At 49.7% G+C, this 23215-nt stretch overlaps 1 protein-coding gene across 3 annotated transcripts in view; it reads left to right on the plus strand.

Moving 5' to 3' along the window:
* The window catches only part of RANBP10 (RAN binding protein 10), a 64558-nt gene extending 42203 nt beyond the window's left edge, over positions 1 to 22355 (plus strand). For 2 of the 3 annotated variants that reach the window (XM_086689133.1, XM_025920618.2), the window contains 11 exons: positions 1079 to 1246; positions 9352 to 9374; positions 11326 to 11510; positions 13941 to 14053; positions 15516 to 15624; positions 15735 to 15883; positions 16077 to 16281; positions 17023 to 17144; positions 17639 to 17784; positions 18085 to 18196; positions 18659 to 22355. In XM_086689133.1, coding sequence (XP_086545259.1) covers positions 1079 to 1246; positions 9352 to 9374; positions 11326 to 11510; positions 13941 to 14053; positions 15516 to 15624; positions 15735 to 15883; positions 16077 to 16281; positions 17023 to 17144; positions 17639 to 17784; positions 18085 to 18196; positions 18659 to 18789 — 1463 coding nt within the window. In that variant the 3' untranslated portion in view covers positions 18790 to 22355. The remainder of the gene's footprint in view (positions 1 to 1078; positions 1247 to 9351; positions 9375 to 11325; positions 11511 to 13940; positions 14054 to 15515; positions 15625 to 15734; positions 15884 to 16076; positions 16282 to 17022; positions 17145 to 17638; positions 17785 to 18084; positions 18197 to 18658) is intronic. The other variant, XM_086689134.1, reaches the window with a different exon arrangement.
* The last annotated feature ends 860 nt before the right edge of the window (positions 22356 to 23215 follow it).

The following is a 23215-nucleotide window of genomic DNA, read 5'->3' on the forward strand; positions in this document are numbered from 1 at the left end:
TGACCTTTTTCACTCTTTTCCCTGTACCAAAGTGTGGTGCACTTCAGAGGTGTCACTTTTGCTCTATTTCTATTCAGGCAGGAAAAAGAAATAAAAAGACATGCAGAGTAGAAAGCAAAAATACAATTGTTTTTATTTCTCAGACAGTATGTTTAGAAATCCCAAAGAATCTTCATAAAAGCTACTAGAACTAATTGGTGAGTTTTACAAGGTTTCAGGACACCAGGTGAATATATACAAAGTCAAATACATATGTGTGTGTGTGCTTAATAGCTTTATTGAGATAAGATTTTATGCCGTAAAAACCACCCATCTAAAGTGTATAAATCATGGGCCCCTGGGTGGCTCAGTTGGTTAAGTGTCTGAATCCTGATCTCAGCTTAGATCTTTTTTTTTTTTTTAATTTTAAAAAAGTGTTTATTTACTTATATTTGAGAGAGAGCTAGAGAGCGGGCAGGGGAGGAGCAGAGAGACAGGGGGAGACAGAGAATCCCAAGCAGGTTCTGCACTGTCAGCACAGAGGCCAATGTGGGCCTCCAGCTCACGAACCATGAGATCATGACCTCAGCCAAAGTCAAGAGATGGTCGCTTAACTGACTGAGCCACTCAAGCATCCTGTCTCAGCTCAGATCTTGATCTCAGGATTGTGAGTTCAAACCCTGCATTGGGGTCTTCCCTGGGTGTGAAGTCTACTTTAAAAAATAAAACTAAAAACATTAAAAGCAAAAAAAAAAACTCTGAAAGGTCAGTTGAAGCCCCCTCTCCATCATGAGACTTTCTCTGACCGCTTCCTTGCTGCGTGCATGGCCTTCTGGTAAGTCTTTTCCAGGTTAGTCATGGTTTTGGTTCTTGTTAACCACAGGTTGGTCCCCTTGACTGTTTCAGCTACTCAGGGGTGGTGACCTGCTGGAGTCACTGCTCCTTTGGTGTAGCCAGAACCTGTCCACAGCCAGCTCTGAGAGTCCAAGAGTACTGACTGAGGTGTTGGCAGGCTGGGGAGAAGGGCTCAGACCCAGGCAGGCTTCTGTGGCTGTCTCAGACACCTCCACTCAGCTGTTGCTATTCTCTTCCCCAACAGGTTGGGATAAACATTCCTATGGTTACCACGGCGATGATGGGCATTCGTTCTGCTCCTCTGGGACTGGCCAGCCCTACGGTCCCACATTCACCACAGGAGACGTGATTGGCTGCTGTGTCAACCTCATCAACAGCACCTGCTTCTACACCAAGAATGGCCACAGCCTTGGTGGGTGCACAGGAGACCTTAGAGGGTCTGCCTTGTAGAGCCACTTTGGTTGGTGAGAGGCCTAAGGGGAGGCTTTAAAGCCAAAGCAATGCCACTGATGCTCTCCTGAGCTCTGGGGAACTGCAGCCATTTCCAGGCATTGGAGCCCTGCCAGGTGTGAAGGGAAGGTAGCAGTGGTGCTTCCTTTGTTAATCCATCCATTTAGCAGCATTTATCAAGCCCAAGGTCAGTGCTGAGAAAGTAGCAATGTCATGGTCATGCTCCTGGCCTGTGTGACACTTGTTGGAACAGGTTTTGGCATTCATAAGAAGTGTGAGGGGCCTGAGTACATACCTGACAGTGGTCGGGGTTTGCCTGTGCGTGGCCTGGGCCCTGACTTTGCCTGGCCCTTCCGACATGCAAGATGCTGGTTGCTATGGAGCGAGCAATAGGAGGTATGCTCTAGTACAGGAGGTAAACAGACAGGCTGGAATCAGGTGGAGCCAGGTCTCTTCTGGCCTTTTCACTGGTTAACAGATAGCAACCTGGACAGAGTTATATTTTAAAAGGTCCTTTGGTATAACTGCAAAAGATGGACTGACTGGAGGGAGGGCCTGGGGAAGAGGTTGTGATGTGTGCAGGGCATGGGGAGCAAACTTGATAAAGGCCAGGATGACCCAGCAGGTTTTAGTGACAGATGCAGTGCACTAGCAAGAAAGGAGGATGAGAAAGTGGCTGGATAGTGGTGCTTTCGAACAGGATCAGGACCCAGGAGGAATAGCAGTCAGTGGAGGGAGAGGGGGCCCTGGAGGATCTCTTGGAAGAGCAACCCTGTACATGTGAAGAGATTTAGGATAAAAGCCTGGGAGATAGAGGGACATTGGCTATTGTGATGCCTTGTCCTACTGAGGCTGACTGGTATATGGTCCTTGAGTAGTGAGAGGAGCCTTTGGCCACGGTGGCCCTGAGGTAGTGCCTAACTGCTGGGCTTGCCTGCTTGGGTTTGCAGAGGTCTGATCTGGCAGAACCGTACCAGCCAAGCTGGCCACAGGCCTTGTCTAAAAAGAGAATTGGACATTTTACTTAGAAGCCTAAATTCTAGGAGGCCTGCATCCCTGGCCTGAGGGGCAGTAAAAAGATGGCTGTCAGTCCCCACAGAGACAACTTCTGTTTGGGTTCTCCATGAGATGAAACTGGGCTGAATTAGGGAACCTGAGTGGAAGTTGGGTTTGCTGGAGGCTGGGTGTCCAGGAGTCAGCATTCCTCAACAGGACAGATAGATGCCAGAGTGGGCAGCCAAGAGCATAGCACAGACACTGTAGAGGGGACCCAGGTGCATATCCAGAGAAACCCTCCTCTGAAATCCATAGCCACCTAGCTGTAATTGCATCCAGCTGGCATCCAGATGGTGAGCAAGCATTTAGGGGCAAGGTCTCAAGATGTCTTCTTGATCCCCACTCTGCTCTCTTAGTACAGCTATTTCCTGGCTCTCTTTCTGCTGTCCCAGGGGCCTCTGTTGTGGGTTCTTATTCTTTACCCACGCCCCCCTGTACCTGTCCCAGTCTCGGTTCTTCCCCTCTGCTCTGGATACCTGCCCTCATCACATCCCTCCAGGTTGTCCGCACTTTGCTTGGAGCATGGCACCTGCCATGGGATGAAAAGTTTGGGACATACCCTGCTGTCCTCTCTGCACCTTCAGCTCCTTCATCTGGGCCCTACATGCATGCCAAGCCTCTGAGCTCTTTGTCAGTTGGGTCCCTAGTTCTGTAAGGAACACAGCCACCTTAATGTCAGCCCAAACCCTCTCATTCTTTTTAAACTTTTCTCCCTATTTCATGTGTTGTATAGACCTCCTTCAAGACCTCACTCTGCTTATATTTAAACTTCATGTAGGAGTCTGTTGCCTATTTTTCTGGCCTGTCAGGATCTTCTATGATCTTCCTTGTTCTTTCCCAAATATTTGATAGCCTTGTCAGCATTGTGTTAACCTAAAATTTGATAAATATGTTTATGTATGTTTTCATTAAGGTCTTGATAAAAAATAATGGAGGAGGACAGGCTGAGATTTGAGCCCTTCAGGATATATTAAGAATCACTTTATTGTGTTAGTTTGAAACTTGTGTTTTCTGTCTTGTCCATGAGGATATTAGAGAACTTATTAAAAAAATGTATCTGGCCTGGGGCGCCTCGGTGGCTTAGTTGGTTGGGCGTCTGACTTTGGCTCTGGTCGTGATCTTATGGTGCGTGAGTTCGAGCCCCACGTCGGGCTCTGTGCCAACAGCTCAGAGCCTGGAGCCTGCTTCAGATTCTGTGTCTCCCTCTCTTTGTGTCCCTCCCATGCTTGCTGTCTGTCTGTCTGTCTCTCAAAAATAAATAAAGATTAAAAAAAAATGTATCTGGCCTGTCCCCTGCATTTTCTAGATCACAAAATCTAATAGAAAGGCAGTGAACTTGGAGTAATAGACTTCTTGGTGAGTCCTTATTTATTTAATTATTTACTTATTTAAATTTTAGTTAACGTACAATGCAATATTGGTTTCAGGAGTAGAACTCAGTGTGATTTATTACTCACATACAACACCCAGTGCTCATTACAAGTGCCCTCCTAATACCCATCACCCATCTAGCCTATCCCCTACCCAGCTCCCTCTATCAACCCTCAGTTTGTTCTCTATTGTTAAGAGTCTCTTTTGGTTTGTTTCCCTCTCTCTTCTTCCCCCTGATTTCCATGTGTTCATCTGTTTTGTTTCTGAAATTCCACATATGAGTGAAATCATATAGTATTTGCCTTTCTCTGACTGATTTATTTCACTTAGCAGAGTACATTCTAGCTGCATCCATGTTGTTGCAAATGGTAAGATTTCTTTTTTTTTTTTTTTTAATTTTTTTTTTTCAACGTTTATTTATTTTTGGGACAGAGAGAGACAGAGCATGAACGGGGGAGGGACAGAGAGAGAGGGAGACACAGAATCGGAAACAGGCTCCAGGCTCTGAGCCATCAGCCCAGAGCCTGACGCGGGGCTCGAACTCCCGGACCGCGAGATCGTGACCTGGCTGAAGTCGGACGCTTAACCGACTGCGCCACCCAGGCGCCCCTCTTTTTTTTTTTTTTTTTGATGGTTGAGTAATATTCTATATATATAGCACATCTTTATGCAATCATCAGTTGATGGACATTTGGGCTCTCTCCATAGTTTGGCTATTATTGGTAATGCTGCTATAAACATAGGGGTGCATGTACCCCTTTGACTCTGTATTTTTGTATCATTTGGGTAAATACTTAATAGTGCAGTTGCTTGGTTGTAGGATAGTTCTATTGGTAGTTTTCTGAGGAACCTTCATACTGTTCTCCAGAGTGGCTGCACCAGTTTGCATTCCCATCAGCAGTGCAAGAGGGTTCTCCTTTCTCCATATCTTTGCCAACACTTGTTGTTTCTTGTATTGTGGGGTGACTGAATGGCTCAGTCAGTTGAGTGTCCAACTTTGGCTCAGGTCATGAGCTTGTGGTTTGTGAGTTCAAGCCCTGCATCAGGCTCCATACTGACAGTACAGAGCTTGTTTGGGATTCTCTCTCTGTCCCTCTCCCCTGCTCTCTTATACTCTCTCTCTCTCAAAGATCATAATAATAAAAATGAGGGCGCCTGGGTGGCTCAGTCAGTTAAGCATCCAACTTCAGCTCAGGTAATGGTCTCACAGCTCATGAGTTCAAGCCCCACGTTGGACTCTGTGCTGACAGCTCAGAACCTGGAGCCTGCTTTGGATTCTCTGTGTCCCTCTCTCTCTGCCCCTCTCCTGCTCTCTCTCTCTCAAAAAATAAACATTAAAAAAATATATAAAAATAATTTTAAGGGGCGCCTGGGTGGTGCAGTCGGTTAAGCGTCCGACTTCAGCCAGGTCACAATCTCGCGGTCCGTGAGTTCGAGCCCCGCGTCGGGCTCTGGACTGATGGCTCAGAGCCTGGAGCCTGTTTCTGATTCTGTGTCTCCCTCTCTCTCTGCCCCTACCCCGTTCATGCTCTGTCTCTCTCTGTCCCAAAAATAAATAAACGTTGAAAAAAAAAAATTAAAAAAAAATAATAATAATAATTTTAAAAAGTTACCAATAACTGTCGTTTCTTGTGTTGTTAATTTTAGCCGTTCTGACAGGTGTGAGGTGGTGTCTCATCATGGTTTTGATTTGTATTTCCCTGATGATAAGTGATGTTGAGCGTCTTTTCATGTGTCTGTTAGCCATCTGGATGTGTTCTTTGGAAAAGTGTCTATTCATGTCTTCTGCCCATTTCTTAACCGAGTTAATTTTTTTTTATTAATTTTATTTTTTTTTAATTTACATACAAATTAGTTAGCCTGTAGTGCAACAGTGATTTCAGGAGTAGATTCCTTAATGCCCCTTCCCCATTTAGCCCATCCCCCCTGCCACAATCCCTCCAGTAACCCTCTGTTTGTTCTCTATATTTAAGAGTCTCTTCTGTTTTGTCCCCCTCCCTGTTTTTATATTATTTTTGTTTCCTTTCCCTTATGTTCGTCTGTTTTGTCTCTTAAAGTCCTCATATGAGTGAAGTCATATGATATTTGTCTTTCTCTGACTAATTTCACTTAGCATAATACCCTCCAGTTCTATCCATGTAGTGCAAATAGCAAGATTTCATTCTTTTTGATTGCCGAGTAATACTCCATTGTATATATGTACCACATTTTCTTTATCCATTCATCCATTGTTGGACATTTGGGCTCTTTCCATACTTTGGCTGTTGTTGATAGTGCTGTAATAAACATGGGGGTGCATGTGTCCCTTCGAAACAGCACACCTGTATCCTTTGGATAAATACTAGTAGTACAATTGCTGGGTCGTAGGCTAGTTCTATTTTTAGTTTTTTGAGGAACCTCCATACTGTTTTCCAGAGTGGCTACACCAGCTTACATTCCCATGAGTTAATTTTTTTTTTTAATGTTTGTTTATTTTTGAGAGAGAGAGGCAGAGAGAGGGAGACAGAGGATCCAAAGCAGGCTGTGCGCTGTCAGTGCAGAGTCTGATGCGGGGCTTGATCTCACAAACTGTGAGACTGTGACCTGAGCTGAAGTCGGATGCTTAACTGATTGAGCCACCCAGGCACCCCTGGGTTGTTTTTTGGGTTTTGAGTTTGATAAGTTTTTTACACATTTTGGATACTAAATCTTTATTGGATATATTGTTTGCAGGTATCTTCTACCATTCTGTAGGTTGCTTTTTAGTTTTGTTGACTGTTTCCTTTGCTGTGCAGAAGCTTTTTATCTTTTTTTTTTTTTTTTCCTCCAGAGAGAAAGAGAAAGTGTGTGCACATACATGTGTGAGCGGGGTGGGGTGGGGCGGAGGGAATCTTAAGCAGTCTCCATGTTCAGCATGAAGCCCTACTTGGGGCTCAGTCCTAAGACCCCAGGATCATGACCTGAGCTGAAATCAAGAATCATATGCTCAACCAACTGAGTCACTCAGATGCCCAGAAGCGTTTTATCTTGATCAAGTCCCAATAGTTCATGTTTGCTTTGGTTTCCCTTGCCTTCGGTGATATATCTAAAAAGAAGTTGCTCAAACCGAGGTCAAAGAGGTTGCTCCCTGTGTTCTCCTCTAGGATTTTGATGGTTTCCTGTCTCACATTTGGGTCTTTCATCCATTTTTGCACTTATTTTTGTCTATGGTGTAAGAGAGTGGCCCAGTTTCATTCTTCTATGTGTTGCCATCCAGTTTTCCCAACTTGGTGAATCTTTTAATGACCTTGTTTCTTTTCCACAAGCCAGCTTATCAATATTGTGCTTCAGAGCCTCACCTGGAATCAGTCACTGCTCTTAACCTCAGAACCCTAACCCTTTCCCCTTTAGAGAAGCAGAATTATGTTTCCTGCCTCTGGCCTCCCCACTCCTTTGCTTTGCTCCATCGTTCCTCTGTCATAGCACTTGCCCTTTGTGTCAATGGTCAGTTGCCTGTGTAATTATTAGTTGCATGGAGCCAGTAGCACTTTCAGGGCATGGCTCCTGGGAGGTCTCAGCAGATACTTGATAGAAGGATGAATGAGCAAATGAATGGAGACAGGAAACCGATGTCTCACCTACAAGTGGTCCATGAACTTGCATTTTTATACAGTTCTGTGTGCTTATAGGCTTTATACCCTCAGCCTCACTGACCCCTGACCTATGACTCTTTGGTTCAGAGTACTTCTTATCAGCAAGTTTGAATGTTCTGTTTGCATCCTGGATCTTTGCCTGACCTTTTCCCCAGATCTTGCCACTACATTGGCCTTGCAGAGGCTCCCAGAGATCTGCAAGGCTGGGGGAGCAGGGTTGCCCTTGTCCAGTGCAATAGGGGGTGGAGTGGCCTCTTTCCTCATTTTCCTGGAAGCACCTCAAGGCCTTGTCCTTCCTGAGTGCCATTGTGAGGTAGATCTGGGCAAGCAAGGGTAGGTCATCCCTTGCCCAGAAATGTGGCAATTGCCTTACCCTGTGGCACAATTGCAGCCAGCTTGTACCAAGACCTCATAGTTTTTGAAGCAGCTTTCACCAAGTATCTCAGTTTCTCCTTTCTTTCTTTAAGTGTTAGGATTAATGTTCCCTCCTTTTTTCAGATGGGCTCAGAAAGATGGGGTAAATGATCAGGGTCACACTGCAAATAACTGATGGAGCCTCGACCTCCTTCCAGGGTCTGTAGGCCTTCTCCCTGAACTGGAGTGTAGCAGCAGCAGCAGCCTGACCACACTGAGATCCACAAAGGCAGCTCCTGTGCAGACCTGGAGGGTGGACATGAGGTCTTCTCATGGGTGCAGAGGGGCTTACAGATTCCATTCTGCCAGCTCTGTGACTGCCACTCTGCATGTGGGCCTGAGAAGTGGCCTCAGGCAGGTAGATCATGGAATTTATGAGCTTCCCTCCCTAAGGAGCATAATAACCTGGCAAAGAATGTAAACAGTTTCTCTGCACCTTGGTTTTTTAATCTGTAAACTAGTGTTAGAGATGGTATACACCTTCCAAGGTTGTTCTGAGGATTAAATGGTTCCTTGTAGGGCAGTGAGCCCAGGGCCCAGCTCAGTGGAAGCGTGTGGTATACACTGGTTGGCTGTCAGGATTCTGACGCCAGGTTTACTAGGAGACCTATTATCAAACCCTCACCTGTTCTTCTGTCTTGCTGGGTTTCGGTTTCTCTTCTGGGTAGGAGTTAGGGGAGCAGACTGGGACCTCTAAGGAGTGGTTTAGAAACTTCTCAGTCCAAAAGCTCAGGAGCTTCTAGAAGACATAAGAAATTTTCTAAAAATGGGAGGGCTGTGAGTCCTTGGAAGAGTCTCCTTTGGCCGTGAGTCATTTCTCACTCTAAAGAACATGAGTGTTCTGGTGGATATTCTGAGGTTCCTGCCCTGCTCGTTTATTTGAGATCCCACTTCCCTCCATTCTCACTTCCAGCTCAAGGCTGAGGTACCTGGGAACAGCCCCTTCTCTTTGCAGAAGGGTTCAGAGGGTACACAGGTCATTTGTCAACTTGAAACCTCTGGAGACTCTGGATGGGTGTGGGATGGAGATCGGCAGCTGCCACCCTCCCTGTCTCCACCTAGAGCTGTCTCTGTCAGCTGTCTCTGTCAACTTAGGATGTTGGAGTGTTAGACTAGGAATGAGTCCAGGCCAAACACTTCAGCTAGCTTTATGACTGTTGGGAAATCTTTCAACCTCTGAGGCTTACTTTCCTCATTTGTAAAATGGGGATAAGAAAGCCTGCTCCCCAGAGCTGTTATGCAGATCAGATGAGATGATGGATGGAAAAGGGCTTGGCATACACAGTAAGTCTCCATAAATACATGTTGGATCAAAAGAAGGATCAGACTTGAAGAGGCCTTAGGGTAGATCATTTGAGTTTAGTCCTTCCTAGTGGGCTTTCCCTGAGAGGGTGGAAGAACTGTGAGTGAATATTCAAGTATTTGACTTTACTTCCAGTCAGACTCAGCAAATAGAAGGCCAAGGTCTAAACCTACCAGGCCCTAGCACATGCTTGGCTTCCATCATAGGGAGATGTGGTGACCAGCCCCTCCCCAGCCATCGTGATGGACCCTCTGTGGTTGCACAGAGGGGTAGGAGACCAAGTAGCCTGATTTCTGTTCTTTCCCTTCGCAGGTATAGCCTTCACAGACCTCCCGGTAAGTACTATTATTGGGTCTTCTCCCTCTGGGCTCTTTGGGGCTAACTGGGTTGGAGTATGGTGGAACCTGCAAGTACAGGGTGTGGAGTCTGGCTCTTTCCCCAAACAGGGATGTATGCTATGCTCTCAGCTTGAGAGTACCAGTAGGGGTACCTCTTGGCCTTCCTCTCTCTCCAGCAGCAAGGCCTGGTCTTCCTCCATGACTTTTAGCAGGTGACAGTGATTTGTGGCATTTCTAAAGGCAGCTGGGGGGTGGCATGGGTGGAGATGAGGGTGGCTCCATGGTTTAGCTAGTCTAGGCCGGTTCTGTGTGGCTTACAGCCAGTGGACTGGGGTGTATAGAGAATTGTTCTTGAACTGTCTTGGAGCCCAGTCCCAGTGCCTACTCATCAGAGATCCCTGAGGAAGGCCACTACCCTGGGGGACTAGGCCTGCTACTGTACAAGGTTCCCCCAAACCAGAGAGGTGAGCTTTGTCAGGTTTTCTTTTCTTAGAAAAGGGTGAGGTTTCTTGTTGGCTGAGTTCAGGACTCATCCCCATCTCTTGCACCCTAGTCCTTCATTATTATGAGTCATCACAGGCCTCGTCACATGCAAGGCCTCCACCCAGACTTCTGGGAGTCTGGACTGGCTCTGTGTACCCTGGTTGGGTTCTGGAAGGAGGAGAGGTTTGCTGACTCCAGTGGTAGCCTTGGGATCCTGAGCACCCCTGTGATGCCCTAGCAATGCCCTTGTATCTGCGAGGCCTTCTGAAGCCCAGACTACAGCTCCCAAGATCCTGTTAGAAACTCTTATCTGTAGATCAGAATCCTTCTCTCCTTACCTGGAAGCACCAGAGAGGGGCTGTGGTCTCAGGCAAAGAGAACAGACGGAGAATTCTGACCTTGGCTAGGGAATGGTCTAGTTTTAGAGCTATGAATGTGGGCAGTCATCAGGTGCTAGAAAGTGTATGGCTGCTTCAAGGTAGGGGCGTCACTGAGGGCATTGATAGGTAAGATTTGCTGGAGAGGGTGGGCTTTGCCTATGGCATGGAGGTTGGGAGGGGAAAGGAAGGAAGCTAGAGATCTTAGGATTCAAGGTTGTGGTGGGCTGAACCCAGTGTTCAGTAAAGTAAAGCACGTGATACTGAGGAATGACAGACAAATGGCCAGAGGATGGAAGGTGGGAGAGAGGACTGGGGCCCAGTGACAATGAGGAGGAGGCTGGCGAGACACTTGACTAGCAATGGGGAGCCACAGGAAGCACTGAGTGAGGGAGTGATCTGGCAAAAACTGGCCATGGCAGCATATAATGGAAAACAGGGAGCCCCACACCCACAGAGGGACATGACCAAACCTCACTGGCCAGAAGATCCTCCTCTTAGTGAGCCTTTGACAGGAAGGGCAGTGGCCTCTCTTTACCCTTTGCCAGCATCTGGGGGTCCAAACCACCTACCCCCTTTTGCCATGCTCTCCTCCTCCCCGCCTTCCTTTCCTGTCTCCCGCATCCCTTCCTGCCCTGTCATATACTCCTTTTTTTTGTGGCAAAGGGATCCGTGGTCTTAGATCATTCTGAAAGGAGCCATTATCCGCCCATGTAGCAGATCTTCATGGGTACACCTGCAGGGTTGTGGAGCCTGGCCTTCCTCCCATGTGTCCTGGATGAGCCCCAAAGGGGGACCTTGGGCTTTGGGGACACCATAACCTCTGATGCAGGGCAGGAGACTCCACTTCGAGCCTGGCTTGATTTTCTTTTGCTTTCTCTCCTGAAGCTTTGGGGAATAGCGTCTCTGGTAGGCAGGTGGGCAGAATGTGGCTTAGCCCTGCCTCCTCCAGCCTTACTGCAATTCTCTCAAAGCCGGAGTAGTGGCCTGCAGGACCCAGCGCCTTCCCTCTCTGCACCAGAGGTAAGGCGAGGTCCTGCTGCCCCTTTGCACTCAGGGCCCAACTGACATTTCATTCTCCTCCTCAGGCCAACCTCTACCCCACCGTAGGCCTGCAGACACCTGGGGAGATTGTGGACGCCAACTTTGGGCAGCAGCCCTTCCTGTTTGACATTGAGGACTACATGCGGGAGTGGCGTGCCAAGGTCCAAGGCACTGTCCATTGCTTCCCCATCAGTGCCCGGCTTGGAGAGTGGCAGGCAGTGCTGCAGAAGTGAGTGCCCCACTCCCACCCTTACCCAGCCCTGGCCCATCCCAGGGGCCTCATTCTCCTCCTATAGGCCCCTGTACTGCTTCAAACTACACCTATGAACTCTAGTGGGTAGCTGTTCCTTCTGGAAAGCACTCCCAGGGTGACTCTGCCTGCTGCTCTCTTGCTTCCCTCTTAGTGAATGGACAGCTTCTGCTCAGTTCTCCAGATCTGTTCCTAACTAAACCTTTGCCCCCTCAACTGGATTGGAAGGCTTTGCCATATAGTATCACCAGCAGAGCTGTTTTCCTTCCCCACATTATTTTGCAGAGGATGCAGAGGATGTACTAGGATGCCCTGTGGTCTCTTCATTTGTGGACTTTTTTCCACCATAGGGAATATCCATCATGCTGTGACTGTTGCCTGAGATCACCTCTCAGGGTCATCATCTAGCTAAGTTCCACACATTCCTGGCAGTGGTGGTGGGAAGAGAATCATCCTGAGGCCAGCCTATCTGGCTCTTGGATGATTAATTGCTAAACTGTCCTGGAAACCAGTCTTGCTGCATCCCAAGGGAGGCGAGGTTTGGGTCTCCTTCTGCTTGCCAGCTGCAGGCCTGAGTGAGGCAGTAACCAGTACCTTCTCTTCCAGGAGGTGGGTTAGCTTATTAGCTTGGCTCCCAAGGGTGATCAGGGAAGATCTGGGCTTCCGCTAGCCCTGGTTATTGTCCCACAGAGGCACCCAGGTAGCAGAGTCTCTCAGGTGGGGCTGGGTTGCACACTGGGCTCTTTGTGCAGTCTTCCTTTCTTAAAGGATTAATGTTGAGGCAGGTTATAGGGGAGGACTGAGGCAGGGGCTATGTGGCCAGACCCTTCTCAGGAGGAGCAGCACTGTCTTGTTTTCAGCCCTCAGAACTATTGAGAAGCCCTTCCTTGGAGGACTAGCCAGTATATGCCAGTCCCTGACACAGGCTTGCTGGGACAGGCAAGGGGAGAGGTGGAGCTGCTCCAGCTATTTGGGGGAGGGAATGATAGTCTCAGCTTACAGTGTGTTTATATGTGTGTATATGTGTGCCGGTGGGTGTTCATATGGAGTGTTTGCCACGACCTACATATAAGCTGTATCCTGTGATTTCATATGACTTCATTTTATGAACATTGTTAATGGCTGTATTATCTTGGAGACAAATTTACCACAAGCTCCTTGGTGAGCTTGGTGAGCTCCTTGGTGGTTCAGGTTATTTCCTCTCTTTTGCTTGTATAGGCAACATTTTTGTAGGTAAAGAGTTTTTCATATTTAAGATTACTTTCTTGGTGTCCTTTCAAGAAGTGGAATTATTGAGTCACTGGACCATCATATTAGTGGCATCTGATGTGCATGTGGACCATTCATCTGAACCATGTTTTGTCAAAAATGTTTGCTCTTGTGTTTATAATAATAATAATAATAATAATAACAACATAGTTATTATAATTATTATTTAGGAGGTTTATGTCATTGACTTCTTACTTTGTGCTGGGCACTTTATATGTATCATCTCATTTACCCTTTAAAACATGAGGGGACACACACCTGAACTTCTGTGCCTTTCACATTTGTGTTTGGCAATTACAATAAGGACATCAGACACATATTTACACCAAGGTATTCACTTCCGTACACATCAGATGTGAGGGCTCATCCTTCTGCTCTGCGTGTGTGCATTCACATATACGCACATGTGCCACCACTCAGCCAGCTGTGGTGGGATTAAATGGCTACTGGGTGTTGGGCTTCTCCAGGCCATTTCCCAAAAATTGTGTTCCTGTTGGCTGCATCGATGCCTATATCTTGGCTTCCTGAGCCCCTGACTTGTGGCATATTGTGGAATAATTTGGGTCATGGGTTAGCTTCCCATCACCCGCTAGAGCCAGCACTCCTGAGGGCTAAGTTCACTGGGTGAGCTGCAGTGCTTATGCTAGGCACACGGGGCAGCCTGCAGAGGAGTTTCTGTGTCTACAGAGGGTACGCACATGGCACACGTCGTCTCTGTCTGGGCAGCTCCCGGGCTGATTGGCCAGCTGCCATTCCAGGAAGCCCTCAGAGAGCCTATCAGCCAGCTCTGGGCTTGCTGCAATTCACAGGAGGCACCTGTTTCTGTAAGGAGATGGTATGTGCCTGTGTGTGTATTTTTGTTATCATATTTGCCCACTTGTGGGCAGCATATTGCAGAGAAACTGCATCCCCTCCTCCAAGCTACCAGGACAGCTCTGGTGACCAGCCCTTCTCCAGCCTGACTGCATGAGCACTGGGGGAAGTTTTCATTTTGTTTCAGCCTCTTTATTCTTATTCTGTGGAGGTTGGACCTCTATGATGTGTGTAAGGAAGCCCAGACAGGGAGATAGTTTGTCCCTTCAGGTGGTCAGTGAGAAATGCAGTTCTAAAGTGTCACCTTGAGCATTTCCTTTCTTCTAGCATGGTCTCATCTTACCTGGTGCATCATGGGTATTGTGCCACGGCCACAGCTTTTGCCCGAATGACTGAAACCCCGATTCAGGAAGAACAAGCATCCATAAAGAACAGACAAAGTAAGGTTGATTCTCCTTTATTCTCTCCCTCCCTCCCTCCCTCCCTCCCTCCCTCCCTCCCTCCCTCCCTCACCTATCCCTAACTCTGCTCTCTGGCTCATGCCAGCCTTGTGTAACCTGTCAGGAGTCCATTCAGCTCTGGTCCTTACCACCAGGAGACTAGCCCACAGCCCCAGCCCAGCAGCATGGGAATGAATTTCTCAGTGAAGCCTCTTCACTACACACTCTGATGGCCCAGCACAGGCTGGGGCCTGGTATGGCTGGATCCCACTCCTCCATGCTTGTTTCCTTCCCCCAAATCCTGGCCTCTACTCAGCCTCCTGTTCATGGTCTTTTGGAAGAGTGTGTTTGCATCTTACCAGACCAATGTCCTGCCTTTCCCATTTACTCAGCTTTAGTAGTTCTGCTTGTTCCTGGCCAGAAAAAGGACTGAAGTAGTCAGACAGGGTGAAGGCTGGTTCTCAGTGGCTGCTGCGGTGGCACCTCTCTCTGCTCCCACCTCTGGTCCTGCCTTTTGCAGACAACCGAAGGAAGGAGTCAAAGGAAACTTTGCCAGTGTACATACTGGCCTGCATACTGTGTGTTTGGGGCTCTTTTGTGGAAGGAGGGTGTTGGGAAAGAGGAAACAGAGCCCAGTAAGGAGATAGGAAGAGGAGAGGAGAGTGAGGGAGAATGGGTGTGTGTGGATGTGTGTCTGTGTGTGCCTGCTTGCGTCTCTCTGAGCCTGTCGTCTCTGTGTATGTGCATGTGTCTGTGTCTCCCAGAGAAGCTACGCCCAGCCAGACAGACGGAAAGGGATCCCAGACTTGGGATCTACGAATGAGAGCCTCAGACCCAGAAGTCGCTCCCAGCAAGATGCACCAGGCCCCAGAGCAAGAGCAAGATGCTGATGGCCTGAAAGGTGTCAACTTCAGAGATGCCAGTGTGAGGAGGATGACCTCCTTTCCCAGCAGGGAGCATTCTGCAGCCCCTGAAGACTGCCAGGACTTGGGTCCTGGCCCAGAAACCATTGTGCTCCCTTTGCCACCCCCCTGTGAAGCCTGACAGGAGAGAAGTCTATCTGAAGAGGAGCCCCTAGGGCCACCAAGCTGCCTGGGTGCCCAACCCCAGATCATGTTCCCACAGCCAGAGCCCCTCCCCATGCCCAGGTCCCTGGCGAACTGACCTCCACAGGAGCAAGCCTCCAAATTTGCTCTCCTGCCTCTGCACTGAGTCCCACTTGTTTTCCCCTGTTATTCTTTGAAGACTCCCGACACTTGACAGAAACCAGGGTCTATTTTGGGGCTGGGAGGCCAGTTTCTTTCTTCAGCCTCTTCTGTGAGCATCTCAACCATCATGCTACTCTGAGCTGGCCCACCTGACCATTGGCTAGTCCATGCTCGGGGCTGGTAGTATTGTAGGCATGTGACTATGAAGGAGCTCTACAGCCCCTCACTCACTGCCGTACTTTTGCTCTCTGCAGAGATCCAGAAGCTGGTGCTGGAGGGCCGTGTGGGTGAGGCCATTGAGACCACACAACGCTTCTATCCAGGACTGCTGGAGCATAACCCTAACCTGCTCTTCATGCTCAAGTAAGTTTTGGGCACCACCAGCTGCCCCATAGCCCAGCCCCTCCCAGCTGGTGGTCGGAACATATAGCCCAGACCAAGCCCAGAGCATTGCCGCTCTGCTCCCTCTGCAGGTGCCGACAATTTGTGGAGATGGTGAATGGGACTGACAGTGAGGTCCGCAGCTTGAGCTCCCGAAGCCCCAAGTCCCAGGACAGCTACCCTGGCTCCCCCAGCCTCAGCCCCCGACACGGCCCTAGTAGTTCCCACATGCACAACACAGGTCAGCCACTCTCCAGAGGGCTCGGGGAAGAACTGGTGTGGAGAAGAAAGGCCACCCATATGCCCTTCCCTGGGCTGGGCTCAGGGCTCGCTGCTGGATTTGGGGGAAGGGAAATGGGACCACTGTGGTTATTCCTGAGACCCCATTTGATGGCAAACTGCCCCTCTTCTTCTGACTACCCCCTGGTTTCTAGGAGCAGACAGTCCCAGCTGCAGCAATGGCGTCGCATCCACGAAGAGCAAACAGAACCACAGTAAATACCCTGCACCCAGCTCCTCCTCCTCCTCCTCATCCTCCTCGTCCTCCTCATCCCCATCCTCCGTCAATTACTCCGAGTCCAACTCAACAGATTCCACCAAGTCCCAGCCCCACAGCAGCACCAGTAACCAGGAGACCAGGTGCCTGTCCTGCTCTGCTTCTTCCTCCTGCTTTCTGCTCTGCACCAGCTGGGCTCACTGCAGCCTGTCCTTTAAGTGCCACCCCCTGTCTTTCACCCCCACCTCCATCCCAAGTCTGTGCCTGGAGTAGTGGCTGCTGACCTGCGAGACCAGGCATTGGCTCCAGCTTCTGGCCCTACCCATGATCCAGCTGCCACTTTCCTTGGCCCTGACTTTTTCCAGAGGCACTGGTACTGCCAGGCTGAGAATGTGGTCTCCTGGGAGCAGACCTGGCAGAACCCCTAGGGTCTACACTAAAGAAGCTTTTGCTGGGTGGGGCTTGAGGTCAGATAGGTTGGGCAGCAGAGGTATTAGGCTATAGACTACAGGTGACTTTCAGCAGCCCCCAGGCATGCCTCAGGTTTGACCTGGGTTTGACACCTAGAGATTCTTATCAGGGGTCTCTGGTCACTGGGGGGTAGGGGAGGAATGTGTAGAAGGGGTGCACCAACTCAGAGGAAGTCCAGGAAGGGGAGAGCCGCAGAGGCAGCTTTGAGACAAGAGTGAGAATCAGATGACAGGCCTCTGGGGATAGCTGGTGTCACACTAGGGTCCGAGTGTTGGAGCCTGGGAAGCCTTTCATGCTCCTAGGGTCCTTTGGTTTACCCACAGCAATCTGTGGCTAAAGCCTGAATGGAAGCCCAACCAGGTTGCTCCAGCCACATCCCTCTGGCAAACTCCCACCTCAACCCTTCTCCACAGTGACAGTGAGATGGAGATGGAAGCAGAGCATTACCCCAATGGTGTGCTGGAGAGTGTGTCCACACACATTGTCAATGGCGCCTACAAGCATGAGGACCTGCAGACAGATGAGTCCAGCATGGGTAAGAATGATGGCTCAGCATGGTGATCCCTGAGTGGTAATGGCTCTATCCAGATGTCTTCTGTCCCCCAGGAAGGGATTGGGAAGGGCAGGCTTTGACAGCCTGAGAAACTCTAACCAGACCTGGTCCACTGCCCCCTTAGCCGATCATGAATGGGTGGTTGAAATGGGAAGGCCCCTGGCCTGCTGCCAAGATCAGGGCCCCTGTGTCTGAGGCTAGAGGCAGTTGGTGAGGGTGGGCACTCTTATGAACACCCGTGCATCTGTACGGGGTGGGAGAAGGGAAAGGTTCTAAGTCCAGACCCCTAGACGATGTGCTTGGTGGACTAAAAGCACCTTAGCTACAGATGATCCACCTGTTCCTCCCAGCCCTAACTTGCCTCTGGCAGTCTCCCCAAGGTCCTTCTCGCCATGTTCCTTTTGGGGTCCCCACCCCAGTTCTCCCCTTCTCTCCTTACTCTTCCTGATTTGTTCTCTGCTGGGCTCTGGGTGCAGATGATGGGCATCCTCGGCGGCAGCTCTGTGGGGGCAACCAGGCTGCCACAGAAAGGATTATCCTGTTTGGTCGCGAGTTGCAAGCACTGAGTGAGCAGCTGGGCCGGGAGTATGGCAAGAATTTGGCCCACACGGAGATGCTGCAGGTATAGAACAACCTGACCTTCATACAGAGCAGGCCTCCATTGTGAGGGAGGGAGCAGGGTGACTCTGGGAGGGCTGTGGGGGCAGCAGCAGCAGGATAGAGTGGGTTCTAGTGAAGTCCACAATGGGAAGCAGGACTTTGGGGGTATATGCTACTCTCTCTAGGCTCTGGGGAAGGCACAGTCCTTTCTGACCCTATGCTCACAGGGCACCATGCAGGGCTCTGTATGCCCCTGGAGTCATGGAGGTGTGTATGTGTGTGGCGTGTGCCACAGTCCTCTCAAGAATGTCCTGTCCCTTAGGATGCATTTAGCCTGCTGGCATACTCAGATCCCTGGAGCTGCCCAGTTGGCCAGCAGCTTGACCCCATCCAGAGGGAGCCTGTGTGTGCTGCCCTCAACAGCGCCATTTTAGGTAAGCAGATCCAACAAAAACAGAAGCTGGTCCATGAATGCCTAGAGTGGCTCCTCCCTCTCTCCCTGGGGATTGCTGGTATTTGTCCAAATTAGGGCAGTGTGCTCTGCCCAGGCACTCTCTGGTAGCCCACAGGACTTGGGCTTCCATGGCTGAACCTAAATCTTGACCTCTCTCTGCCCAGCTGAATTGGCTGGCTAGATCATGATAGACTCTGGCCTGTGTCTATAGGCCTGGGCCAACACATTGCTCTAAAGAAAGTTAAGGTCCTCAGGTTCCTAGCATGGCTGCATGGCCATGGGCTGGTGGCTGGGACACACTCACACAGAGATATGTGAACACCATGTTCTAAGAGATTCTGTCCACTACCCCTACTTTGTGCTTCCAAGGGAACTTTGACCTGAGCTGACCTGAGCCCAGTTCCTGGGCAGAGCATTTACCAGGCCTGTCTCTCCTTCACAGAGTCTCAGAACCTGCCAAAGCAGCCCCCTCTGATGCTCGCCCTGGGTCAGGCATCTGAATGTCTACGGCTCATGGCCAGAGCGGGCCTGGGATCTTGCTCCTTTGCCAGAGTCGACGACTACTTGCACTAGCTGACCACGCTGGCTGGCCCCACCTGGCCCTTCCTCAGCCCCAGGGCTGGAGCAGCCCTGCCCTCCATAGGCATCTGGCGCAGGGACCTGGAAGCCATGGGCAGAGTCCATTCCTCCTGCCTGGCCTCCCCAACTCCGTTTTCTTTCCTTTTCTTTCCTTTTCTTTCCTTTTCTTTTCTTTTCTTTTCTTTTCTTTTCTTTTCTTTTCTTTTCTTTTCTCTTCTCTTCTCTTCTCTTCTCTTCTCTTCTCTTCTCTTCTCTTTTCTCTTTTTTCTCTTCTCTTCTCTTTTCTTTTCTTGTTTTCTCTTCTCTTTCCTTTCTTCTCTCTCTTCTCTTCTCTTCTCTTCTCTTCCCTTTCTTCCTTCCTCCCTTCCCGCCCCCCCTCCCCCCCCCCCGCCAGCCCTCAGTCTCTGTCTTTGCGTGCAGCGGCCTCTGACACAGTATTGGCTGGTTACTCTCATGTAGCGCCTTCTAGTTTGAAAGGGGGGTTTTGTTTGAGGAGGGGTTGGGGTTTTTTAAATCTTTTTGTTTTTTTCCTCCTGACTGAGCCACCAGTATTTATCTCTGGAGAGCTTGTGCTGAGCTGGTTTCTGCTCATTTAGTGATGAAGCCTATCCAAGTTGGTGATAGCTTACTATTTTCATAAGTAAAAAAAAAAATGAGATTATATATATATAAATATATATATTAAAAAAAGACACAGTATTTATCGTAGTGTTAGTGATCCAGCACCTCTTGGGTGAGGCTGTCCGGACACCATATGTTTTTATTTGAGACCAACTCATTAAAAAAGAATCATCTCTGTCACCTCAGCCAAGTGATTTGTTTATTTCAGGCTTCCCCTTTGTTGAGCCACAGGCCCAGCTGCAGCTCCTGGAAGCCCAGTAGGCTTTGGGGGGCCACTTAGTGGGCAGGTTTGCAGCATCCGAAAGGTGTGGGTCCCTCGGCCCCTGAGAGTTGGGCTGGGTGGACAACTATAGGGCTGAGGCTTCAGAGAAGGAATGAGTTGGTTGGCCCAGGGCTACACAGCAAAGCAAGGGAGTAGAGGGTCCTTGGCCAGCACGCTATCTACCGTTCTACCCTGCCTCTCACTGCCTACCTTGCCCCTCCCTTTCTCCCCCCACTCAGCATCCTGTTTTCCCTTGTTAAGATGGCCAAATAATTCATTTACTCTAAATTGATTGCCTGGAAACTACCTGCCTTTGACTCGAGAGCTGCTGTGTGTCAGGCTGCGGGGAGGATGTCTCCATTCCAGGACAGAGGCCCTTGAGTACAGGGACTGCCTTCTTTCTGCCTGGATCTTCACCATCTCTGCACAGCTCTGATGGAATCCATGCTTTCTGTTGTGAAGCTAGGACCTTGTGGAGGCAGATACTTGGGCCACCAGTTGCTGGAGTGGATGGAACTCTTGACCTACTAAGCCAGGCTTCACTGCAGCTGTGCCAGGCAGCTCCCTGCAGCTTGGTCCCAGCCACTCTTAGAAAAGACTATTATGAGTATTTGTTGGCCAGAGGAAGGGACCTCATGGGCTCTACAAATGTCCTACCAGCCGTTTCAGATGGATCTTCACAGCTGGTGGGGTAGAAACAGTCCCGGTACTGCCATCAGGGAATCAGGAGAGGAAGGGCTGAGATGACTGTTGGGACTTGAGCAAGCCATCAGTGGAGAGGACTGACTGCCTAGGAGGAAGAAAAGGAGGAGGCCTACCCAGAGGAGCACCAGGAGGGGCTGGGCTTTCCCTACCTGCTTCATAGTGAGAGGGAGTGCACAGGTAGCCCTTGCCAAGGGGCAAGGCCAGAAATTGAACTTTGAGTCCCTGCCTGGGAAAAGGCTAGATAAGCTCCTGCTCTCTGGCAGCAGACATAGGGATGGTTGGTACAGCCTGAGATTCATTGCCTGTCACGCCCATAGCTGGACAAGAAATGTGACTCAGTTGGACCAACTGCTCGTGATGGGGGTAAGGGCCCTGGCCCTGTGCTTTCCCCGAGTTCTGCCTTGGGGCATGATCCTATAAGCTGCTGCTTTTTCTTGGTCCCCACCAGGGCCTTGGCTGGCACCCCACAGACCATGGCCTGTTGGAGAGGTGTTGTCATGTCTGTAAAGGAAAACTCATCCTGTGCGAGGCTGGGGATGGCTAGCTCCCAAATGCAGAGGTTAAAAACATCAAGGTGTTAAAATGATCAGAGCTGAGCAGGATTGGGCATTAAAACCAGAGGCTTTTTTTTAGCTGGAATGGGGTTCAGAGACCATCTACTCCACCAGTCCTCTCGTTTAATAAGGAAACAGGCCTGGGAGATTAAATGACTTAGCCAAAGTCACAGAGCAGGTTAGTGGCAGAGCTGGGACTAACCTCATCCCCATGGGCTGTACGACACTGTTTAGTCTTGAAGCCAAATGGTGAGTGAAAGGCTTAGGCTGGTGAGGCCCCCAGCAGTGTCTAAGCAGCTGGTATCTTCAGGGGTGTGTCAGGGATGGGGATGGGTGGCTGGGCTTGAATTGTGGAGCAGCTGAGAGAGGGCCCAAGAGGGCCCGGGACAGCTGTGTGCTGCTTGGGGTTGAGTGTCCACCTGGCTCGCGCTCAGTTCCCATGGCCATCTCCCCATTTTCTGTGCCTTATCTCTCTGTTTCAGCTGAGTCCAAGTTGTTTACTCTGTTCCTCTCCAGAGGGGCTCTCTGTCCCAATTGGACAGCTTACCTTTGGGACATAAGCCTTTGCCCCACAAGCCATGGAGAGGATCAAAACCAAGCTGCTTGAGTCCACTATCTTGCTGATAGTCCAGGGCTGCCTGCCAGCCAGAGGAGCCCCTTATGCACACCCAGTCCTACCAGCCTGTTGTCTGGGAGCCAACAGTGGGGAAGGCACCTGGGAGGAGCCCCAGTGAAGGGCTGGACCTGACCCAAGAGGACAGGAAGAAGACCTGGCTCTGTTGGGTCATCCAGCCCTGGGGGAACAGCCTTCCCTGTTTACCTTTTCCCCTTGTGCCACCAGATGTTACCTTCCAGAGCGGACACTGGCAGATGATGCAAAGAAAGCCAGAACCTCTGATCCTCACCCACATGGGTCTGTGGCTGGGGGGTAGGCTGCCAGAACAGGGACACTAAGAGATGGGGAAGTGGGGACTGCCCAGCCACCCAGCACCTTCCTACCCCTTAAGCAAGCACAAAGAAGATGAGGCAGAGAATTGTCAGCGCTGAAAGTTCCTTTGGTTGCTCACAACTCAGGTATGCATGCATGTGGCAGCCAGGCAGCAGAGCCCCCACTTGACTGCCAGTCCCGTGCACCGGACCTGTGGCCAGTTCATGGACTCTGGCTGCCTCAGGTGCCACCTCTTTGCATAGGGTTTTCCTCCATTAGTAACTACAGCTGAAACAGATGTCCTCCACATTGTGCACACTGGTTCTGCCTTTGTCCTTGCGAGTTGATACTTGGCATTAGCATGAAACTTGTGGGAGGGTTTAGAGAGAATTCTAACACAAAACATCCTATTAAATTGTACTTGAGAAATGAAAAAACTCCTGTTGTATTTTGACAGAATTATTTTTATTAAAATATACATCCATGAGCAGTCACGAGTGTCTAGTCTCTGTTTTGAGTCTTATTGGGGTTTGTACCCTATGTGTGGCACAGTCTGTTTTGACAGTTTGGCCCCTTCTCAGCCCATCTCTTAGGTTGCCAGGCCCCTGGTACCCTTCAGGAACCTTCAAGACTTCAGGTGTTTGCGAGAGCCCAAAGAGGATAGGAACTTAGGCTTCAGCTTTCTCCCCCCAGACAGCTTTCATCTAAGACAAACAAGGAGCAAATTCAGCTTCCAAAAGGTGGCCACAGGTCCTCCTGCCCACAGGGTAAGATTTTAATGGACTCCAAATACACTAATCCCAAACACTGGGTAGTCAGAGCTCTTCTGAGGGTTATTGAATTAGCTTCCAGGCAGTTTGAGGAGAAAGCACTCATACTCCAAATCTGAGTTCTGTTTACTAACTCTGGAAAATTAACCTTTCTCAGCTTCAGTTTCCCCACCCTTAAAATGTGATTAATCCTACCCCACGGAGGTAGGGGATTATAGCACATATAGGGCAGGTTTGACAGGGATACAGTACATGCGTGCTTCACTTGGTTATTTTATAAGACTCTTACTCGACAGAACTCTCTTAGGGAAAAGTTACTGTGGAGGGAAGAATGGAATGTTAGATTAAGAACAAAAGTCCTGGTTCCATAAAGCCAGAGTAGATTAATTTCTCTCCAGTGGTTCTCTACAGGGAGTGATTTTATCCACCCCACCCCCACCCCCCCACCCCCCCACCCCCCCCCCCCAGGGAACACTTGGCAGTGACTGGAGATATTGTTGGTAGTCACAACTTGGGTGGAGTGCTAGGCTAGTGGCATCTACTGGGTAGAGGCCAGGGATGCTATAAACATCCTACAATG

Source organism: Puma concolor, chromosome E2, assembly GCF_028749965.1.
Source record: "Puma concolor isolate L17-30 chromosome E2, mPumCon1.1.hap2, whole genome shotgun sequence".
Lineage (NCBI taxonomy): Eukaryota > Metazoa > Chordata > Mammalia > Carnivora > Felidae > Puma > Puma concolor.